The 14,126-nt window shown below is 46.8% G+C and overlaps 1 protein-coding gene across 8 annotated transcripts in view; it reads left to right on the plus strand.

The window, feature by feature from the left end:
* The window catches only part of RERE (arginine-glutamic acid dipeptide repeats), a 222,064-nt gene extending 210,635 nt beyond the window's left edge, over nucleotides 1-11,429 (plus strand). For 4 of the 8 annotated variants that reach the window (XM_057432133.1, XM_057432161.1, XM_057432179.1 and 1 more), the window contains 7 exons: nucleotides 366-479; nucleotides 1,056-2,440; nucleotides 2,829-3,051; nucleotides 4,157-4,880; nucleotides 6,783-6,929; nucleotides 7,145-7,325; nucleotides 8,369-11,429. In XM_057432133.1, coding sequence (XP_057288116.1) covers nucleotides 366-479; nucleotides 1,056-2,440; nucleotides 2,829-3,051; nucleotides 4,157-4,880; nucleotides 6,783-6,929; nucleotides 7,145-7,325; nucleotides 8,369-8,402 — 2,808 coding nt within the window. In that variant the 3' untranslated portion in view covers nucleotides 8,403-11,429. The remainder of the gene's footprint in view (nucleotides 1-365; nucleotides 480-1,055; nucleotides 2,441-2,828; nucleotides 3,052-4,156; nucleotides 4,881-6,782; nucleotides 6,930-7,144; nucleotides 7,326-8,368) is intronic. The other 4 variants (XM_057432172.1, XM_057432187.1, XM_057432141.1 and 1 more) reach the window with 4 other exon arrangements.
* Nucleotides 11,430-14,126: the final 2,697 nt, after the last annotated feature.

A 14,126-nucleotide genomic window follows, 5' to 3' on the forward strand; every position in this document is an offset into this window, starting at 1 on the left:
TTTGTGTGCAAAGTGCCCCTTGGGGTTCCGTCTGCAGAAGTAACCCTGAGCTCTGGTGTGGGTTCTGTCTTATTCTTGACCTCCAAAGGGAGAGGCTGGGGGCGGGTATGTAGACGGAGCTCTTCTGGGAGCTGCTCCTGGCAGATGGCAGAATGCAGCAGCAGCTCCAGAACAGATTCTCCTGCTGCCTGTAGCTGGACAGAGGGACAGACGCGTACGGGATTGTTGTTAAATGGTGACTTCTGATGAGTTCTCCTACTCCATAGGAATCCTCCTCGTTTATTTGTGTTAGCGATGGCATATGCTCAGTGTGCTTCTGCACTTACATCGCTGGTAACTGTTGTGTTCCACTTCATTTGTGACAGAAGATAAAAGAAGAGGTGTCTTCTCCTCTCAAGAACTCCAAGAGGCAGCGGGAAAAGGCAGCTTCTGACACGGAGGAACCTGACAGGTCCAATGCCAAAAAGTCCAAAACTCAAGTGAGTCTCACGCAGGAATAATTTTTCTCAGGAGAATGCTTTGAGGGTGAGGGGGTGCAAACCAACAACATGAAATCAGTTTAAGCCACAGCAAACTGTAACTTAATCTGTGGTTGGAAAGCAACCAATGCTGTAATGCATTCCTTCTGTTGAAACCAGTGGGATGATACAGGGTAAGTCTACAAGTGTTTCTACTGTTTGTTTTCATACCAATATCAACCATGTAGGAGTTCACTTGGATTATTTTCCACCTTCTCCCCCCGGCGTTTTTAATGTAAATCTGTATTTTTGACTCTTTTGTGGCAAGTTAGACCCCTACCACTGCTATTGAGGCAGAAGCTCCTGTATTTCAGTGTGTGCCCGTTGCCACTGGACTCTCCTGAAAGAGCCCGGCTCCATTGTCACTGCACCCTCCCTCTGGACATAGATGCTGCCTGTGCTGTTTCAAGTCCTGTGGGGTTTGGAGGGTGGTACTTGCACAGCTGGGGTGATGGGGGGGCATCCTGTGCCACACTGGTCGTGTTCTGTATGCAGCTCTCTCACACGTGGTGGGGGTTCTTCCCCCTCTCCCTGCAGGAGATCAGCAGGCCAAACTCTCCTTCAGAGGGAGAGGGCGAAGGCGAGAGCTCCGACAGCCGCAGCGTCAATGACGAAGGGAGCAGCGATCCCAAGGACATCGACCAGGATAACCGGAGCACGTCACCCAGCATCCCAAGCCCTCAAGACAATGAGAGCGACTCGGATTCATCTGCTCAACAGCAAGTGCTGCAGGCACAGCCCCAAGTCCTTCAGGCACAAAGCGGTTCTGGCCAGGCTCCTCCTCCCACACCGCCTATCTCAGCCCAGTTACCAGCATCGCTGCCAGCAGCGTCAAGCGCTACTTCGGCTCCACCACAGGTCTCACCATCAGCATCCCAGCCCCCCAGCCAGCCTCAGGCCCCTGCTCCACCAGCACCACCTCACTCTCACATACAGCAGGCCCCTGCCTTGCACCCACCGAGGCTGCCATCGCCTCACCCTCCACTGCAGCCTCTGAGCGTGCCGCAGAGCCAGCCAGCCCCTGCCTCCTCCTCACAGCCCCACTCGCAGCCTCCCCTCCACAGCCAGGCCCAGCCTGCCCCGCACAGCCTGCAGGCCCAGCCCCTCCTGCCTCATCCCGTCCCTTCCCAGCCGTTCTCCCTCCCCACTCAGTCATCTCAGTCTCAGGTTCCCCTTCAGACACAAGCACCGTCTCATTCTCACTCCACTCTCCAGGTAACGCAGCCTGTCCTGCCAACCGCAACCTCGCTGCAGCAGGCTCAGCCTCCGCGGGAGCAGCCCTTGCCGCCTGCACCCATGGCCATGCCTCATATCAAACCTCCCCCTACCACCCCAATCCCTCAGCTCCCCACTGCTCCATCCCACAAGCACCCTCCTCATCTCTCCGGCCCTTCTCCATTCTCGATGAACTCCAACTTGCCTCCCCCACCTGCTTTGAAACCTCTGAGCTCCCTCTCAACTCATCATCCTCCATCTGCGCACCCTCCTCCTTTGCAGCTGATGCCTCAGAGCCAGCCACTGCAGTCTTCACAAGCCCAGCCTCCTGTGCTGACACAGAGTCAGAGCCTTCCTCCCCCTGCTAACCACCCCCCATCTGGACTCCATCAGGTATCCTCCCAGCCCCCCTTTGCTCAGCATCCATTTGTCCCCGGAGGCCCACCTTCCATCACCCCTCCTTCTTGCCCCTCCACTTCCACGCCACCCACCGTGCCCGGCATCCCACTTCAGACTTCCATCTCCACATCGGCCGCGTCTAGTGGAAACGTGCCCGTGGTGACAGCCTGCACACTGCCACCTATTCAAATCAAAGAAGAAGTCCCAGATGAAGCTGAGGAACCAGAAAGCCCTCCCCCTCCACCCAGGAGTCCATCACCAGAACCTACTGTGGTGGATACACCAAGTCATGCTAGTCAGTCAGCCAGGTATGGAGGTTGTCTTCAGTGCTTCCTTAATGTGCTTTGGTTTGTTTTGGAAGCAGGGTGTAGGGCCTGGGTGTATTTTACATGCACATCTTGTCAGCCTCTCTTCCTAGTGTTATCTTGCTCTGTTTTTCTGGAGAAGTGCAGTTTCAGACAGGGCATTACAGTTTGTGTGTGTGAGAAGGGTTTTACACTGTGGAGTTGTCTGTGGAGTATTATGGTACAATGAGTTTTCTCATGGCTTTCAGGGGAGCTGGTAGTACTATTGTAGAAGTGTCTTGTATCCTTTGTATAAGTGATACTCACTCTGGTTTTGGTCTTGGTTTCATTGGCATGATGAAACTCTTGCATCATTCCCGAAGCTAACCTCTTTCTCTTTTGTTTCTTTCAGGTTCTATAAGCACCTGGACCGTGGCTACAATTCATGTTCAAGAGCAGACTTATACTTTATGCCACTGGCAGGATCGAAACTGGCCAAGAAGAGAGAAGAGGCCATTGAAAAGGCCAAAAGGGAAGCGGAGCAGAAAGCCAGAGAAGAGAGGGAAAGAGAAAAAGAGAAAGAGAAGGAAAGAGAGAGGGAGCGGGAGCGGGAAAGAGAAGCGGAAAGAGCTGCGGTAGGTTCATTTGTAGCTCTTTAAGGGAGTTGGTGGGATCTGAGCCGGATGGTGACTACAGAATGCACATCCCCAGAAGCACTTTAATGCACGTGCAAGCAGGTATTTGTGAGTGCGGGAGCCTTGTGTCTTAGGTGAAAGGCAACCTGCTACGAGCACCTCCTGCCCCGCCTGTTACTTCCTTCTCTTTAAAGGAACTGGAGAGCTTCTGCTCACGGTCTGTTTCTGATGTGCAGAAAGCCAGTGCTGCTGGGGATAACTAGCCCAAGTACTCACGTTTGCTTGCAGTAGAAAAGCACCCTGTGCAGGCACAGCGGATGCCACTGTGTGCCTTATACTGCTGTGCAGGCTCCCAGGTGCTGTCTGCTGGAAAAAAGCAGATCTGAAGGGGTTTTGAATTGGAAGCAAACTTCATTAGCTTTTTTTATGGGGAGACCCAAACTCTGGTCTTGGCATAAAGAGCCAATAAAACTAATCCATCATTGCGTGGCCTGTTGGAAAGGAATGATTACTTCTGGGCCCACACAACTGGTAGGCCGGTAATACATTCTTGATGCTGGAAAAGAAGATGTTAAAGTCTGTTCCATTGTGCATTTCAGAGATCTGAATCATAGCTGTGTATTTCTGTAAGATTATAAAAGTCAGGATATAGCATCTGTCCATTAAGGAATGTGTCATGTATAAGGACTTTATTCTGGGGATAGGGGTCCTTTGGCAATTGTGTGGGTAAGCTGTGCTTACTGCCCTTCGCCAAAGTGCTCTGCTGCCCTTGTACAGGAGGGGAGAGCAGGATGCAAAGTCCTGATGTGAAAGGAGTGGACTTTGTTGCGTTGCACATTGTGGAGAGGAGTTTCTTTGGGTTTAGTCTGTTTTGGGTTACAAATGAGTGTGGAGAGGCAGAACACACTGCTGCCACTACAAAGTAGTTATCTCCTGGCCTACAGGCTAGACAGAATCCAGTTTTTCCCCAAATGGCAGTGGATCACACAATTGCAGGAGTCACGGAGCTTCCTCTTCAGAGTCTGAAGCAGAAGGGCAGTTTGTGCCTGCTCTGGTTCTAAGCCAAGTGTGTTGAACTAAAATTGTTCTCCCCCTTTCTGTGCAGCAGAAGGTATCCAGCTCCTCCCATGAAGGCCGACTTGGAGAGTCTCAGCTCAGCGGGCCAGCACACATGAGACCTTCATTTGAACCTCCACCGACGACCATAGCTGCTGTACCACCTTACATTGGTCCGGACACACCTGCTTTACGAACACTAAGTGAATATGCCCGTCCTCACGTCATGTCACCAACAAACCGCAACCATCCCTTCTTTGTCCCCCTGAACCCCACTGATCCACTTCTGGCCTACCATATGCCCGGCCTCTACAACGTGGATCCCACCATTCGGGAGCGAGAGCTGCGAGAGCGGGAAATCCGGGAGCGAGAAATCCGGGAAAGGGAGTTGAGAGAGAGGATGAAACCTGGCTTTGAGGTGAAGCCCCCAGAGCTGGATGCACTGCACCCAGCTACTAACCCCATGGAGCATTTTGCCAGGCACGGTGCACTGACTATCCCACCAACAGCAGGACCTCACCCGTTTGCTTCCTTCCATCCGGGTTTGAACCCCCTTGAAAGAGAGAGACTTGCACTGGCAGGCCCCCAGTTACGGCCTGAAATGAGCTACCCCGACAGACTGGCAGCAGAGAGGATACACGCGGAGCGGATGGCGTCGCTGACAAACGACCCCCTGGCCCGGCTCCAGATGTTCAACGTCACACCTCACCATCACCAACACTCACACATACACTCGCATTTACATCTACATCAGCAGGATCCCTTACATCAAGGTGAGCCCAGGGAATTGGGCTGGGCAGGTAACTGGGAAGCCTCTCTCATGAACTGTGAGCAGTGGTCTGTCTGAAACAGGCAGACTGTGACTCGAATTCAAGCGGCAGATCCCTGTTTTAATGTATACAGCATGCCTTCTGTACTGTATAAGGTTTTGGTAACTGAAATACAGATTATTTTTTGGAGGATGAACCAGTGACAGTGATAAAGTAAATGATGATAACAGTACAGTGATCATCACCGTGCTGGAATTAGTAACACTGCTAATGCTTGTTAAGAGTTCTAGCTGGAAAGGAGCTGAAGCTGGTGTTTTCATAGAGGAGCTGAAAAAATAACTAGGAGAGAGGGACTTCATCTCTTGAGCCGTTTGACATGCCAACCATCTGGCTTTAGTTGAGCTGAAATTTGCTGTCACAGTTCTCATAAGAACCATCTAAATTTATGGTTTAGCTGCCATGTATTCTTATGTGTGGAATTCTTTTTCCCCAAATATTTAATAGTCTCAAAAAGGACTTGATGCCTTGCTCATTTCTAAACCAAGTTACGTGGTTCTGCCTCTGGAAGTCTGGAAGATAAGGCACTAAGCAGGATTTTTCTGGTGACAGACTGCAGAGGACACAGCAAGCAAGGCACCAGCTGCAGTAGCTGCCAAGGAAGGGGAAAAAAAGAGGTCCAAGTACTTAAAGTGCAGCTTCTAGTTGCAGCTGGTTACAAAGGTAGTGTTCGTGCAAGCAAATACAGCACACTTCGCCTTGGAGCACTATGCATTAAATGTAGCTGGAATGTCTGCTGCTTGGAATTTGGAAGGAATTCGAGTGCTGTTGCAGATGCCAAATTGTATAGCGAGGAAATCAGCAGAGTCTTGTAAGGTTGGTGAGGGGCTGGGGGGTTATAGGTAGATGAGGGTGCTGAGTATCAGCATTCTTAAAGCTGTCAGCTGTGAACATTGGCTGAGGCTGATTGCAGACTGGTTCAGTTTGAGGCAGGTTTGCATATTCCATTGATAGTGGGAGAAACTTGTCATAGATGGTGCCTATACAAGGATACTGATGTCAGGTAAGTCATCACCTCTGTAAAGGTAAGTCTAGGTACTTGGTCTAGACAAAAACATGGCTAGTACATTCTCACTCCCAGTCTAGTAAGAAACTGGTGCAGGCAAAGCCAAGTCAATTCATTGTCAAATCCGTCTTACGTGTATTTGCAAAGTAATCTGGTTTTAATCTTGGATGCCAGGTTAAAACTGAGTTAGGATCTCCTGAGTATCTCCAAGTAGTTCTTGCTCCAGAGTAACTCTGCAGGTGGGTAAGGCCTTAAGGTGCATAATTGGTATGTCTCCTTGGAATGGGGATGAGCAGGGTGTGAAATGGTCACACGTCTGTGTTCTGGACCAGACAGCACCTGAGGGAGAATTGTGTTACCTGTCTTGGGTTCCTTTCATTTGTGGTTCCTCTGCAACCCACCAACAGCTTCACATGCAGAGGTTTCACATGAGCTGGGTGGTGACAATGTCACCTTTTGCAAACAGGTTGTGGCCAGCTTTATAGGCTGTGGGGTAGTACTGGCAAAGTCAGAGGGATGCTAAAGTGTTTCTGTACTAAATGTCACCAGTGATCCCTCAATTGTGAGTGTGTAAAGGAGAAACAGAGTTCTAGTGTAAGGTTTTCTAAATGTTGACCATCTTAGTTACTGCTTGGTGGATTTCTTGTAGAAATTGAAAGCCCTGGGTTGTTGCCTTAACAGTTGAGGCACTTCAGTAAACAAATATCACTTGAAGATAGAAAAGTGGGTTTCATATTGGGTGGAGCTAAACTTCTGTTAATTATATGCCAGTTAGGCCAAGTGTAACAGGGTTTTATCTCCCAAAGCAGTTGATTTGATTGCCTTCTTTCCTTCTTTTAAAGGTTCAGCAGGACCTGTTCACCCGCTGGTGGATCCTTTAGCTGCTGGACCCCATTTGGCACGTTTCCCCTACCCACCTGGGACCATCCCCAACCCATTGCTAGGGCAGCCACCTCATGAGCATGAAATGCTCCGACATCCAGTCTTTGGTGAGAGCATTGTATGGTTCTTTACAAGGGTTGGCTCTTGATCTGAACTGTCTTCTGGGTCTTCACATTGCTTGGGAGGGGAGTTGCTGGAGTTGAGCTGTAACTTAGGTTACAGCCAAGGGTTGGTTGGTTTGTCTAACAAAAAAGCTTCATGGGACAACTCTTCGCAGACTTCATAGCAAACAAGTGTCTAAATGTGGGCAACTGTCTCTTAGGTACTCCTTATCCACGAGATCTGCCTGGTGCCATTCCACCTCCTATGTCGGCAGCCCACCAGCTGCAGGCCATGCATGCCCAGTCAGCAGAGCTGCAAAGACTGGCAATGGAGCAGCAGTGGTTGCATGGGCATCCTCACATGCATGGTGGTCATCTACCAAGTCAGGAAGATTATTACAGGTGAGAGGTCTAATGGAAGCTTTTGGAGACACAGGGGTGCTACAGCTTCCTTTGTCTATCTCCACATTGCATGTTTCTGCTCCCTGAATTAATGCCTTTCTTACTGTGTGTTGAGTTCCTGTCCTGGTGCAGTCATGGAAGGTGGTGAAGCTGTACTAAGACCTAATTTGGGTGTAGGTGATGGAGCAGATGGGAAGCTAGGTCCGAATTACTGGCACAGGATGGGGATTAGTTGAGTCCATTAGTTGCAGAGCTAAGTTTGTTTGGGGTTTTTAGTGTGATACTTATTACGATTGCTGCTTCCACGTTTCTTTTCCTTGAGAATGGTGGAGGAGGGTAGGTAAAGCTTTATGAATGAGAAGAGGGGAGGAATTCAGTGCAACTTAAGAAATTACTAAGGGGAGTAGGAAGTTTAAATGTGTGCATAATACGGATGCTGCATTACCAGCTGAGAATGCCTAGATGAATCATGAGTTGTTCTCCCTGGAATGCTCTATGGTGTCGATAGTGGTGCTCTCTTCTTGACTCCTGTTTGGCAGTGGCCACTGAGAATGTGTCAGCTAAGAAGAAAAAGCGACTAGCACCTAGCGAGGGTCATTCCACATGTCTGTGGGTAGCAAGGATACGTAGGAAGCAGCATATTAAACACCTGCCTTGCGCTGCTTTACTCTGATGTTTCATCCCTTGCTTCTGCTGTCTGAAATTGCCTGCTGGCTTTGTGCCATGGGGGCAGGCAGTCAGCCTGAAGCTGACTGTCATCTCTGCGGCTGCAGATAAAGCTGAAGCCTGATGAGCTGGCACTAGTGATCTTGCTCACATGTAAGGAGTGCTGCAGTAGCAAAAGGTCAGCGCTTCCTCCCGCCGCAGCCAGCCTTATCGCTGCTGTTACAATGGCTCTCGTTTTGTGCTGAAAGCTCACAAGTCCTCTTGCAACCTCTGTTCCCTTCAGGGCCGCGGGTGAGGTGAGCAGGAAGCCAAAGCTGTCTCTGAAGTGTCTGACACCTCCTTCGTTTTGTTAAAATGAGTTTTCTCTCTCTTTTCAGTCGACTGAAGAAAGAAGGCGACAAACAGTTGTAATAAATTATTTATTTGTAATGCTGGCTGTGGAAACCCCGGTCCTTGGGAAGGAGTGGAACATTTTTACACACAATAAGAGCTACAAAAGGAAACAAAGAATATCTTATAAAGATTTCTTTATATATTTAAACCAGAAACAACCACCCAACAAGTAGAGACTAATCAACATAGTGTTTCATTTGTAGAGAAGATTTCTCAAGACTGGTGTGGGTCTCCCTGCATGACAACGTATTCAGAAGCCTATTGAAAATACAGGACTGTGTGGAATATTCAGAGAACTTCCTGCAATCTTGGTTTTTTTGGGGGTTTTACTTTGTTTCTTACTAGTTTGTTTTGAGTAGGTGCTAGAATCAGGTTCACAACACAAGTCACTGTGCGTGAAGAGACACTCAATGCATCTATAGCTATTTTAATAAAAACAAGGATTGCAAGTAGGTGACATAACAAGCTCTGAATCCAAGTGCTATAATAATAATAAAAGAATTACTTTTATTTTAATACATTGTAGGAAATCTTCATAATTTTCAAGAGAGCTCAGTTCTGCAGCATGGCTTTTTAAGTCTGTAAATAACCTTTTTTTGGGTAGAGGGGAGAAACGAAACAAAACGCAAACTCCAGAAGCATTTATCTTGATTTTCAGTAACATCACAAATTGTGAATTCCTACCTGGTATTGACAGAATACAGAGTTGATTTTTTAATAAAAAAAAATTATATATATAATTATCCCTTTAATTAAAGGGAAATCAATAATTTCACATGGGTCAAAGCTTGAAATTTGGTTTGCTGTCAACAATAAGCATTAAAGAGAGTTGCAGGGATAATGTTGCAAATGACTGTTTCTGTTCTTGGTTTCTTGGTTGGTTTGGTTGTTTGGAGGTTTTCTGTTTGTGTTACATCTCTCTGTTCTGCAGCTGATTTCTGTGGAGTTGGGTTTCTGAGCAGTACAGATGTCCCTTGGAGCTCGCTTACCCTTTTTGATGCCTCCTTCAAGGGTTCATTTTCAGTGTGGCCATAATACATTTCTTTCCTGTTACCTTTTGAAACTTAATCTAACTACATTGGTTTTAGAATGTAGGGAAAAATTGAAAGGAATAATCTGTTCCAAAATCTCTTTTTAAACATGTTCCATGGCTCAAACGAGTACAGCCAGAATTTTGTATGCATGTGCATCCTTTTGGAGGATGTGCTTTTTCTGGCCTCTTCTGTTTGATATGTTCTTAAGAAAAGTGGACGAGGCAACTCCACTCGTGTTGTTAAAGTTGTTCTGCAAAGAGCAGTTAATAATTCTCTTGGACTGTTTTAGTTTTGGGTTTGTAAGCAAAAAAACTTTTTAACTGTCACCAGTGTTCTGTATCTCAGGAACTTCCTGCTTTGGGATTAACCGTGGACAGTAACATTTACTGACTCCCAACACAACAGGTCTGCGCAGAGTAACTCCTGTTGGCTAGTTCCCATGTGGAGGGGAGGAGAGGAATGCACAGAAGGCCAGCGAGCATTATTCTGGAGACAGCTCTGCTTACTGTCTAGACAGATTCATTTTTTTATCTCCCTGTTTTGCCATGCATTTTCTTTGCCAGAGCAGAGGGTGATGCAACCAATGGACATCTGAATCTGCTGGCCAGTTTTTATCTCCTGGTGCATAACTTCCCCCCCGTTCTCTCTTTTTAAGTCATGAGTGCTCTCTCTCTGCTGTTGTAGACTGTTCAGTGTGATGGTTGTGTCATAAGACTATACTGAGCCATGCTTGATAAACTTGTAGTTAATCATACCTCCTGATGGAAGGCATGGCATGCGCAGTGCTTTATCTGCCTCATGCATCTCAAACCAGAGTCAGTGCCCAAAGATTACTGCTGGACAGTTACTAACATCAATTTACCAGTTAAAAACATGAGTCAGGGTGTTCCTGGTCCACTTGAGGCAAGAGTGTATAGGAGAGAGGGGAGGACTGTTTCAGCTGATGTTGATCTTCCTTTTTTTTCTGTCCTCATTCCAGATTTCTCAGTGCTACAGAACTGCAGTAGCGTTAAATCATTTCCATCTATGTTTGAAGTGTGTGAAGGCATTAGGAGGAACAGCTAGTGTATCTTGAGAGCTGGAAACCATGAGGTCAGTCTAGAATCGAGGATGGTAACGTCTTCAGTCAATGCCTTCAGTTAAGGTCTGCAGCGATCAGGTGAAATGGTTTTCTTCTGCACACAGTGGAGTAGTTGCTAAGATCAGTCTGCACAGCAGAGAGAGTGCCTCAGCTTACTTTAAAGATCTAATTAGGCCCATTTCAGGTAAATCACCCCTCCTTGGTTTTAACATGGGTAATTTGGGAGCCTGGGGGAGTTCAGCCATTTCTTCTGGTCCTTCTCTTTTGCTATTATTTTTAGCCCTAGTCGTTCTTAAGGAAAAAAACCCAAGCTGATTGCCTTCCATGGTCCTCTCTCTGTCTGTATTGTTTTTTTCAGCTGAAGTTTGCAGTCTGTTCAAAAGCTATTAATTGATTTTTAACTTGTGTTTTCCCCAGAAAAGCATCCTGGTAATTTATAGGAGGGTTTTTTGTTTTTTTTGTTCACATTCAGTCAGCAAATAAGCACTGAAATGCTTCCACTTCAGACCGATGATTAACTACAGCTTTACATGCAGTGGTGTTTGAAGCCATCTCGGTGTTCGATGCCCTGTTAAAACAACCCAGACCTTTTGCTTTTCTTTAAGAAATCTCTCTTCTTCTTGTTTTCCCTCTGTTTGGAAAGTTGATTTTCTTCATTTTGCTTTAGTGTTTTTGAAACGTCTCTCTTGTTCTATGTCGTCATGGTTGAGCTTGTTTCACTGCACCGTTAAAGCAGAGTGTACATTCTGACTGCTACATTTATATATATCTTGAAGCTTAATGTATATATGAGTAGTTTGCGATGGGATAACACAGTGTAAACAGAGTAGAAACCCAGAAATCGTGACTTCTGTGTTCTCTCCATTTGAGTATTTTGTAATTTTTTTGAAATATTTGTGGACATAAATAAAACCAAGCTACACTACAGCAGCCAGGGTTTGCCTGCAAGCCAAATGTGTCTCGTGATTGTTGTCAAGTGGGCAAAGGGTTATCTTCCTCTGGGATGATATGGGATGGCCATCTTGTCTGTTACAACGCTGGTTTGTCTTTCTTGGCTTTATTTTTAACTACATTGAGGTCACTTTATTTTTAATAGACAGCACACCAAACAGCAACATCGTGTCCAGTGTTAGAGTATATTCTGCCTCCCTGAGGCACATCTGTGCTCTAGGGCTGTACTGTATAACTTTGTCGTATTTTTCCCCCAGGTAAAGCAGTCACATTGATAAGACTGAATGCGTAAGGATGTTCTGGTTGTCATGACTTCAGGGGCTTTCTGTGTACAATGGTCATATATTGTAGCCAGTGATCTGCCTGAGCACAAGCAAGTAGCTAAGATGAAGTGTGTGCATAAGCTTTTATCATTGCATCAGCCAAAGATGAGTAGAAGGATGAGAATTTGTAAACTAGAGAGGACAGTTCCCCTAGTTCAACATCTTTTACATTTGCTTGTGAACCAGAGGTGCTGAGAAGACAGGCAAAGGGGGAATGAGGCCTGAGGACTTGAAATGAGATACAGTACACTATATACACACATGGAGCCTAGTTCTTTAAGCATGTTGTTTTCTAAGAGATGTTATTTTGTGCCACTAACAACCAATACTGAGCTGGCAAGAGATGCATTTTCCAACGGGGTAATTGCAGAGAGGAAGATGCACAATAATTCATTGTCTAATCACTGCCTGCCGAAAAGCTGAAATTTGCTTTCAAATTGCATGGAGTTACGTGTTTGTGTACATTTGCAGTGGCTCCGTGTCTTCCATCTGGCAGAGATTATAATGTATATGTGTAGCTCTTTGAGTGTTCTGTATTGGCAGTTTGTGATAATCTGCATCACCAACATTTAGGGCAGTGGGATGCCACGGAGAGAGGTGGTGAGTATCTAAACCTTTGGACCAAAAGGAGAGGGGAAGGCTGCATTCTTGATCTGGCTCTGCTTTAATCTATGATTTGTCAGTAGTAGAGAGGTATTTTGACTCCAGTTCAGGCTAATGAGTGCAGGGAGAAGAGAGTGCCCTGTTGTTTGAGTGTGCTTGAAGCAGAGGGCCAAGTATTCATGACAGATTGCACAGGAGTTTGGAGCTCCCTGTTTGAAGAGGCTGCTCTATTTATACCCTGTGGCATTTTATATAAGGGGAAGGTCGGATCTTGTCTACTGGAAATAGCTGCTCAAAGTGCCCTTTCTGAGGCTGTCTTGACCATGTGCTATGGTATTTGACATTTCTTCTGGGTAATTTTAATTCCCTGTACTTAATGTAGAACTTGGATGGGCTCAGGCTGCCCTCCCTTTTTGAGGTGAATGAGACGGAAAATGGTGAATGGTGAAGGGTTTTTATCACTGCATTAATCGCACTATAGCTCTGTTGCAGTAGTGGTGGTGTGCTAATGGCTGCCTTGCCATTGCAAGAGTAAAGGCAGGAGTCCATCTATTGCATGGCTTTAATGTCACGTCAGCTGTAACAAGGAACTTAAGCTGTTGGGTTTCAGTCCTTCCCATGCCGTGCTTGGCTTTTTACAGCCTGCATTCATGTAGGTGCAAGGAGAAAAGATGAATGTGGGTGTTTTGCCCCAGAATGTCACCTTCTGTTCTTGGAACACGAGAAGAAGTAGCTCTTGCACTGTTCTGTTCCTTGGGGACATTCCTGTGCATTGCAGTGCCTAAAACCGTGTAAAACTCTGTCTTCTGGCTGCTTATGGCAATTAGAAAGCAAGAACAGCACATCCCAGAATGTCCTGTACTGATGCACTTTAGTTCTGCTTCTTGCCCTCATCCTTTCCTCACATACAGCTAGTAATACGACAAAAGCTTAACAGCAGGCGCTGTTGCGGCATCTTCACATAAAGCCCTGGAGGAAGAAGGAAAAACCTACTGATTTTTCATTCCAATTGTAGACAGTTCACCTTATTAATAACTTGTTAATGTTCTTATTAATTACTGGCTTTTGATAGGGCTGTAGTGATGAGTTTTAGGTAGAAAATACATTTTTTTGTGCAGTTTTTCTTTGGTTTTGTTTTTGATTTTAAAGTAATGGCTATTTTTAATCCATTTATACACACACAAATATATATATATATATATATATATATATAAAATACACAAGGCCTGGAGCGGCTCCGTGTCAGCGGCGCCCGTGTAAGGGGAGGCGGGAGGGGCTGAGGGCGGGGCCGCGCCTCCTGTGAGGGCTGGCCCGGAAGGTTCCAGAAGGTGCCCGGGGGATCCTCAGGCATGGAGGCGGGCAGGTAAGGGCTCTTCCGTGCTGCGACAGGGAGCAGCGTGGCTGAAAGGTGGCGGGAGGGGGTTCTGGAGCACAGCTTTTCCCCTCGGCGCAGCCTGTTTGCCTCTGGAGGGCACTGCAGACTGTAGGTTACGGCTGCTTCTGCCGGAGTTCCTTGGTGCCAACGGGCGCCATCTTCCCCTCAGCTCCTGAGGGTGTCCCTTTGGTCCCCAGAGGAGCCGTGTCCCTCTGTGCTTCTGTCACGTATCCTTTGGCCTCTGAGGCACCCAAAAGACACGTTCTGTGTGCTCAGTTCGTCCATTTTGCTCCGACAGGTGTTCTTCCATGTGTCCCAGTCGCTGTTGACCCTCCCTTGTTGCTGTATGTGACAGGTAAGCCTGAGAAAGCCTTG

This window comes from Pezoporus wallicus, unplaced genomic scaffold (assembly GCF_028554395.1).
Source record: "Pezoporus wallicus isolate ANWC-B61680 ecotype Strahan unplaced genomic scaffold, APGP_CSIRO_Pwel_v1 contig_8006, whole genome shotgun sequence".
NCBI classification, from domain to species: domain Eukaryota; kingdom Metazoa; phylum Chordata; class Aves; order Psittaciformes; family Psittacidae; genus Pezoporus; species Pezoporus wallicus.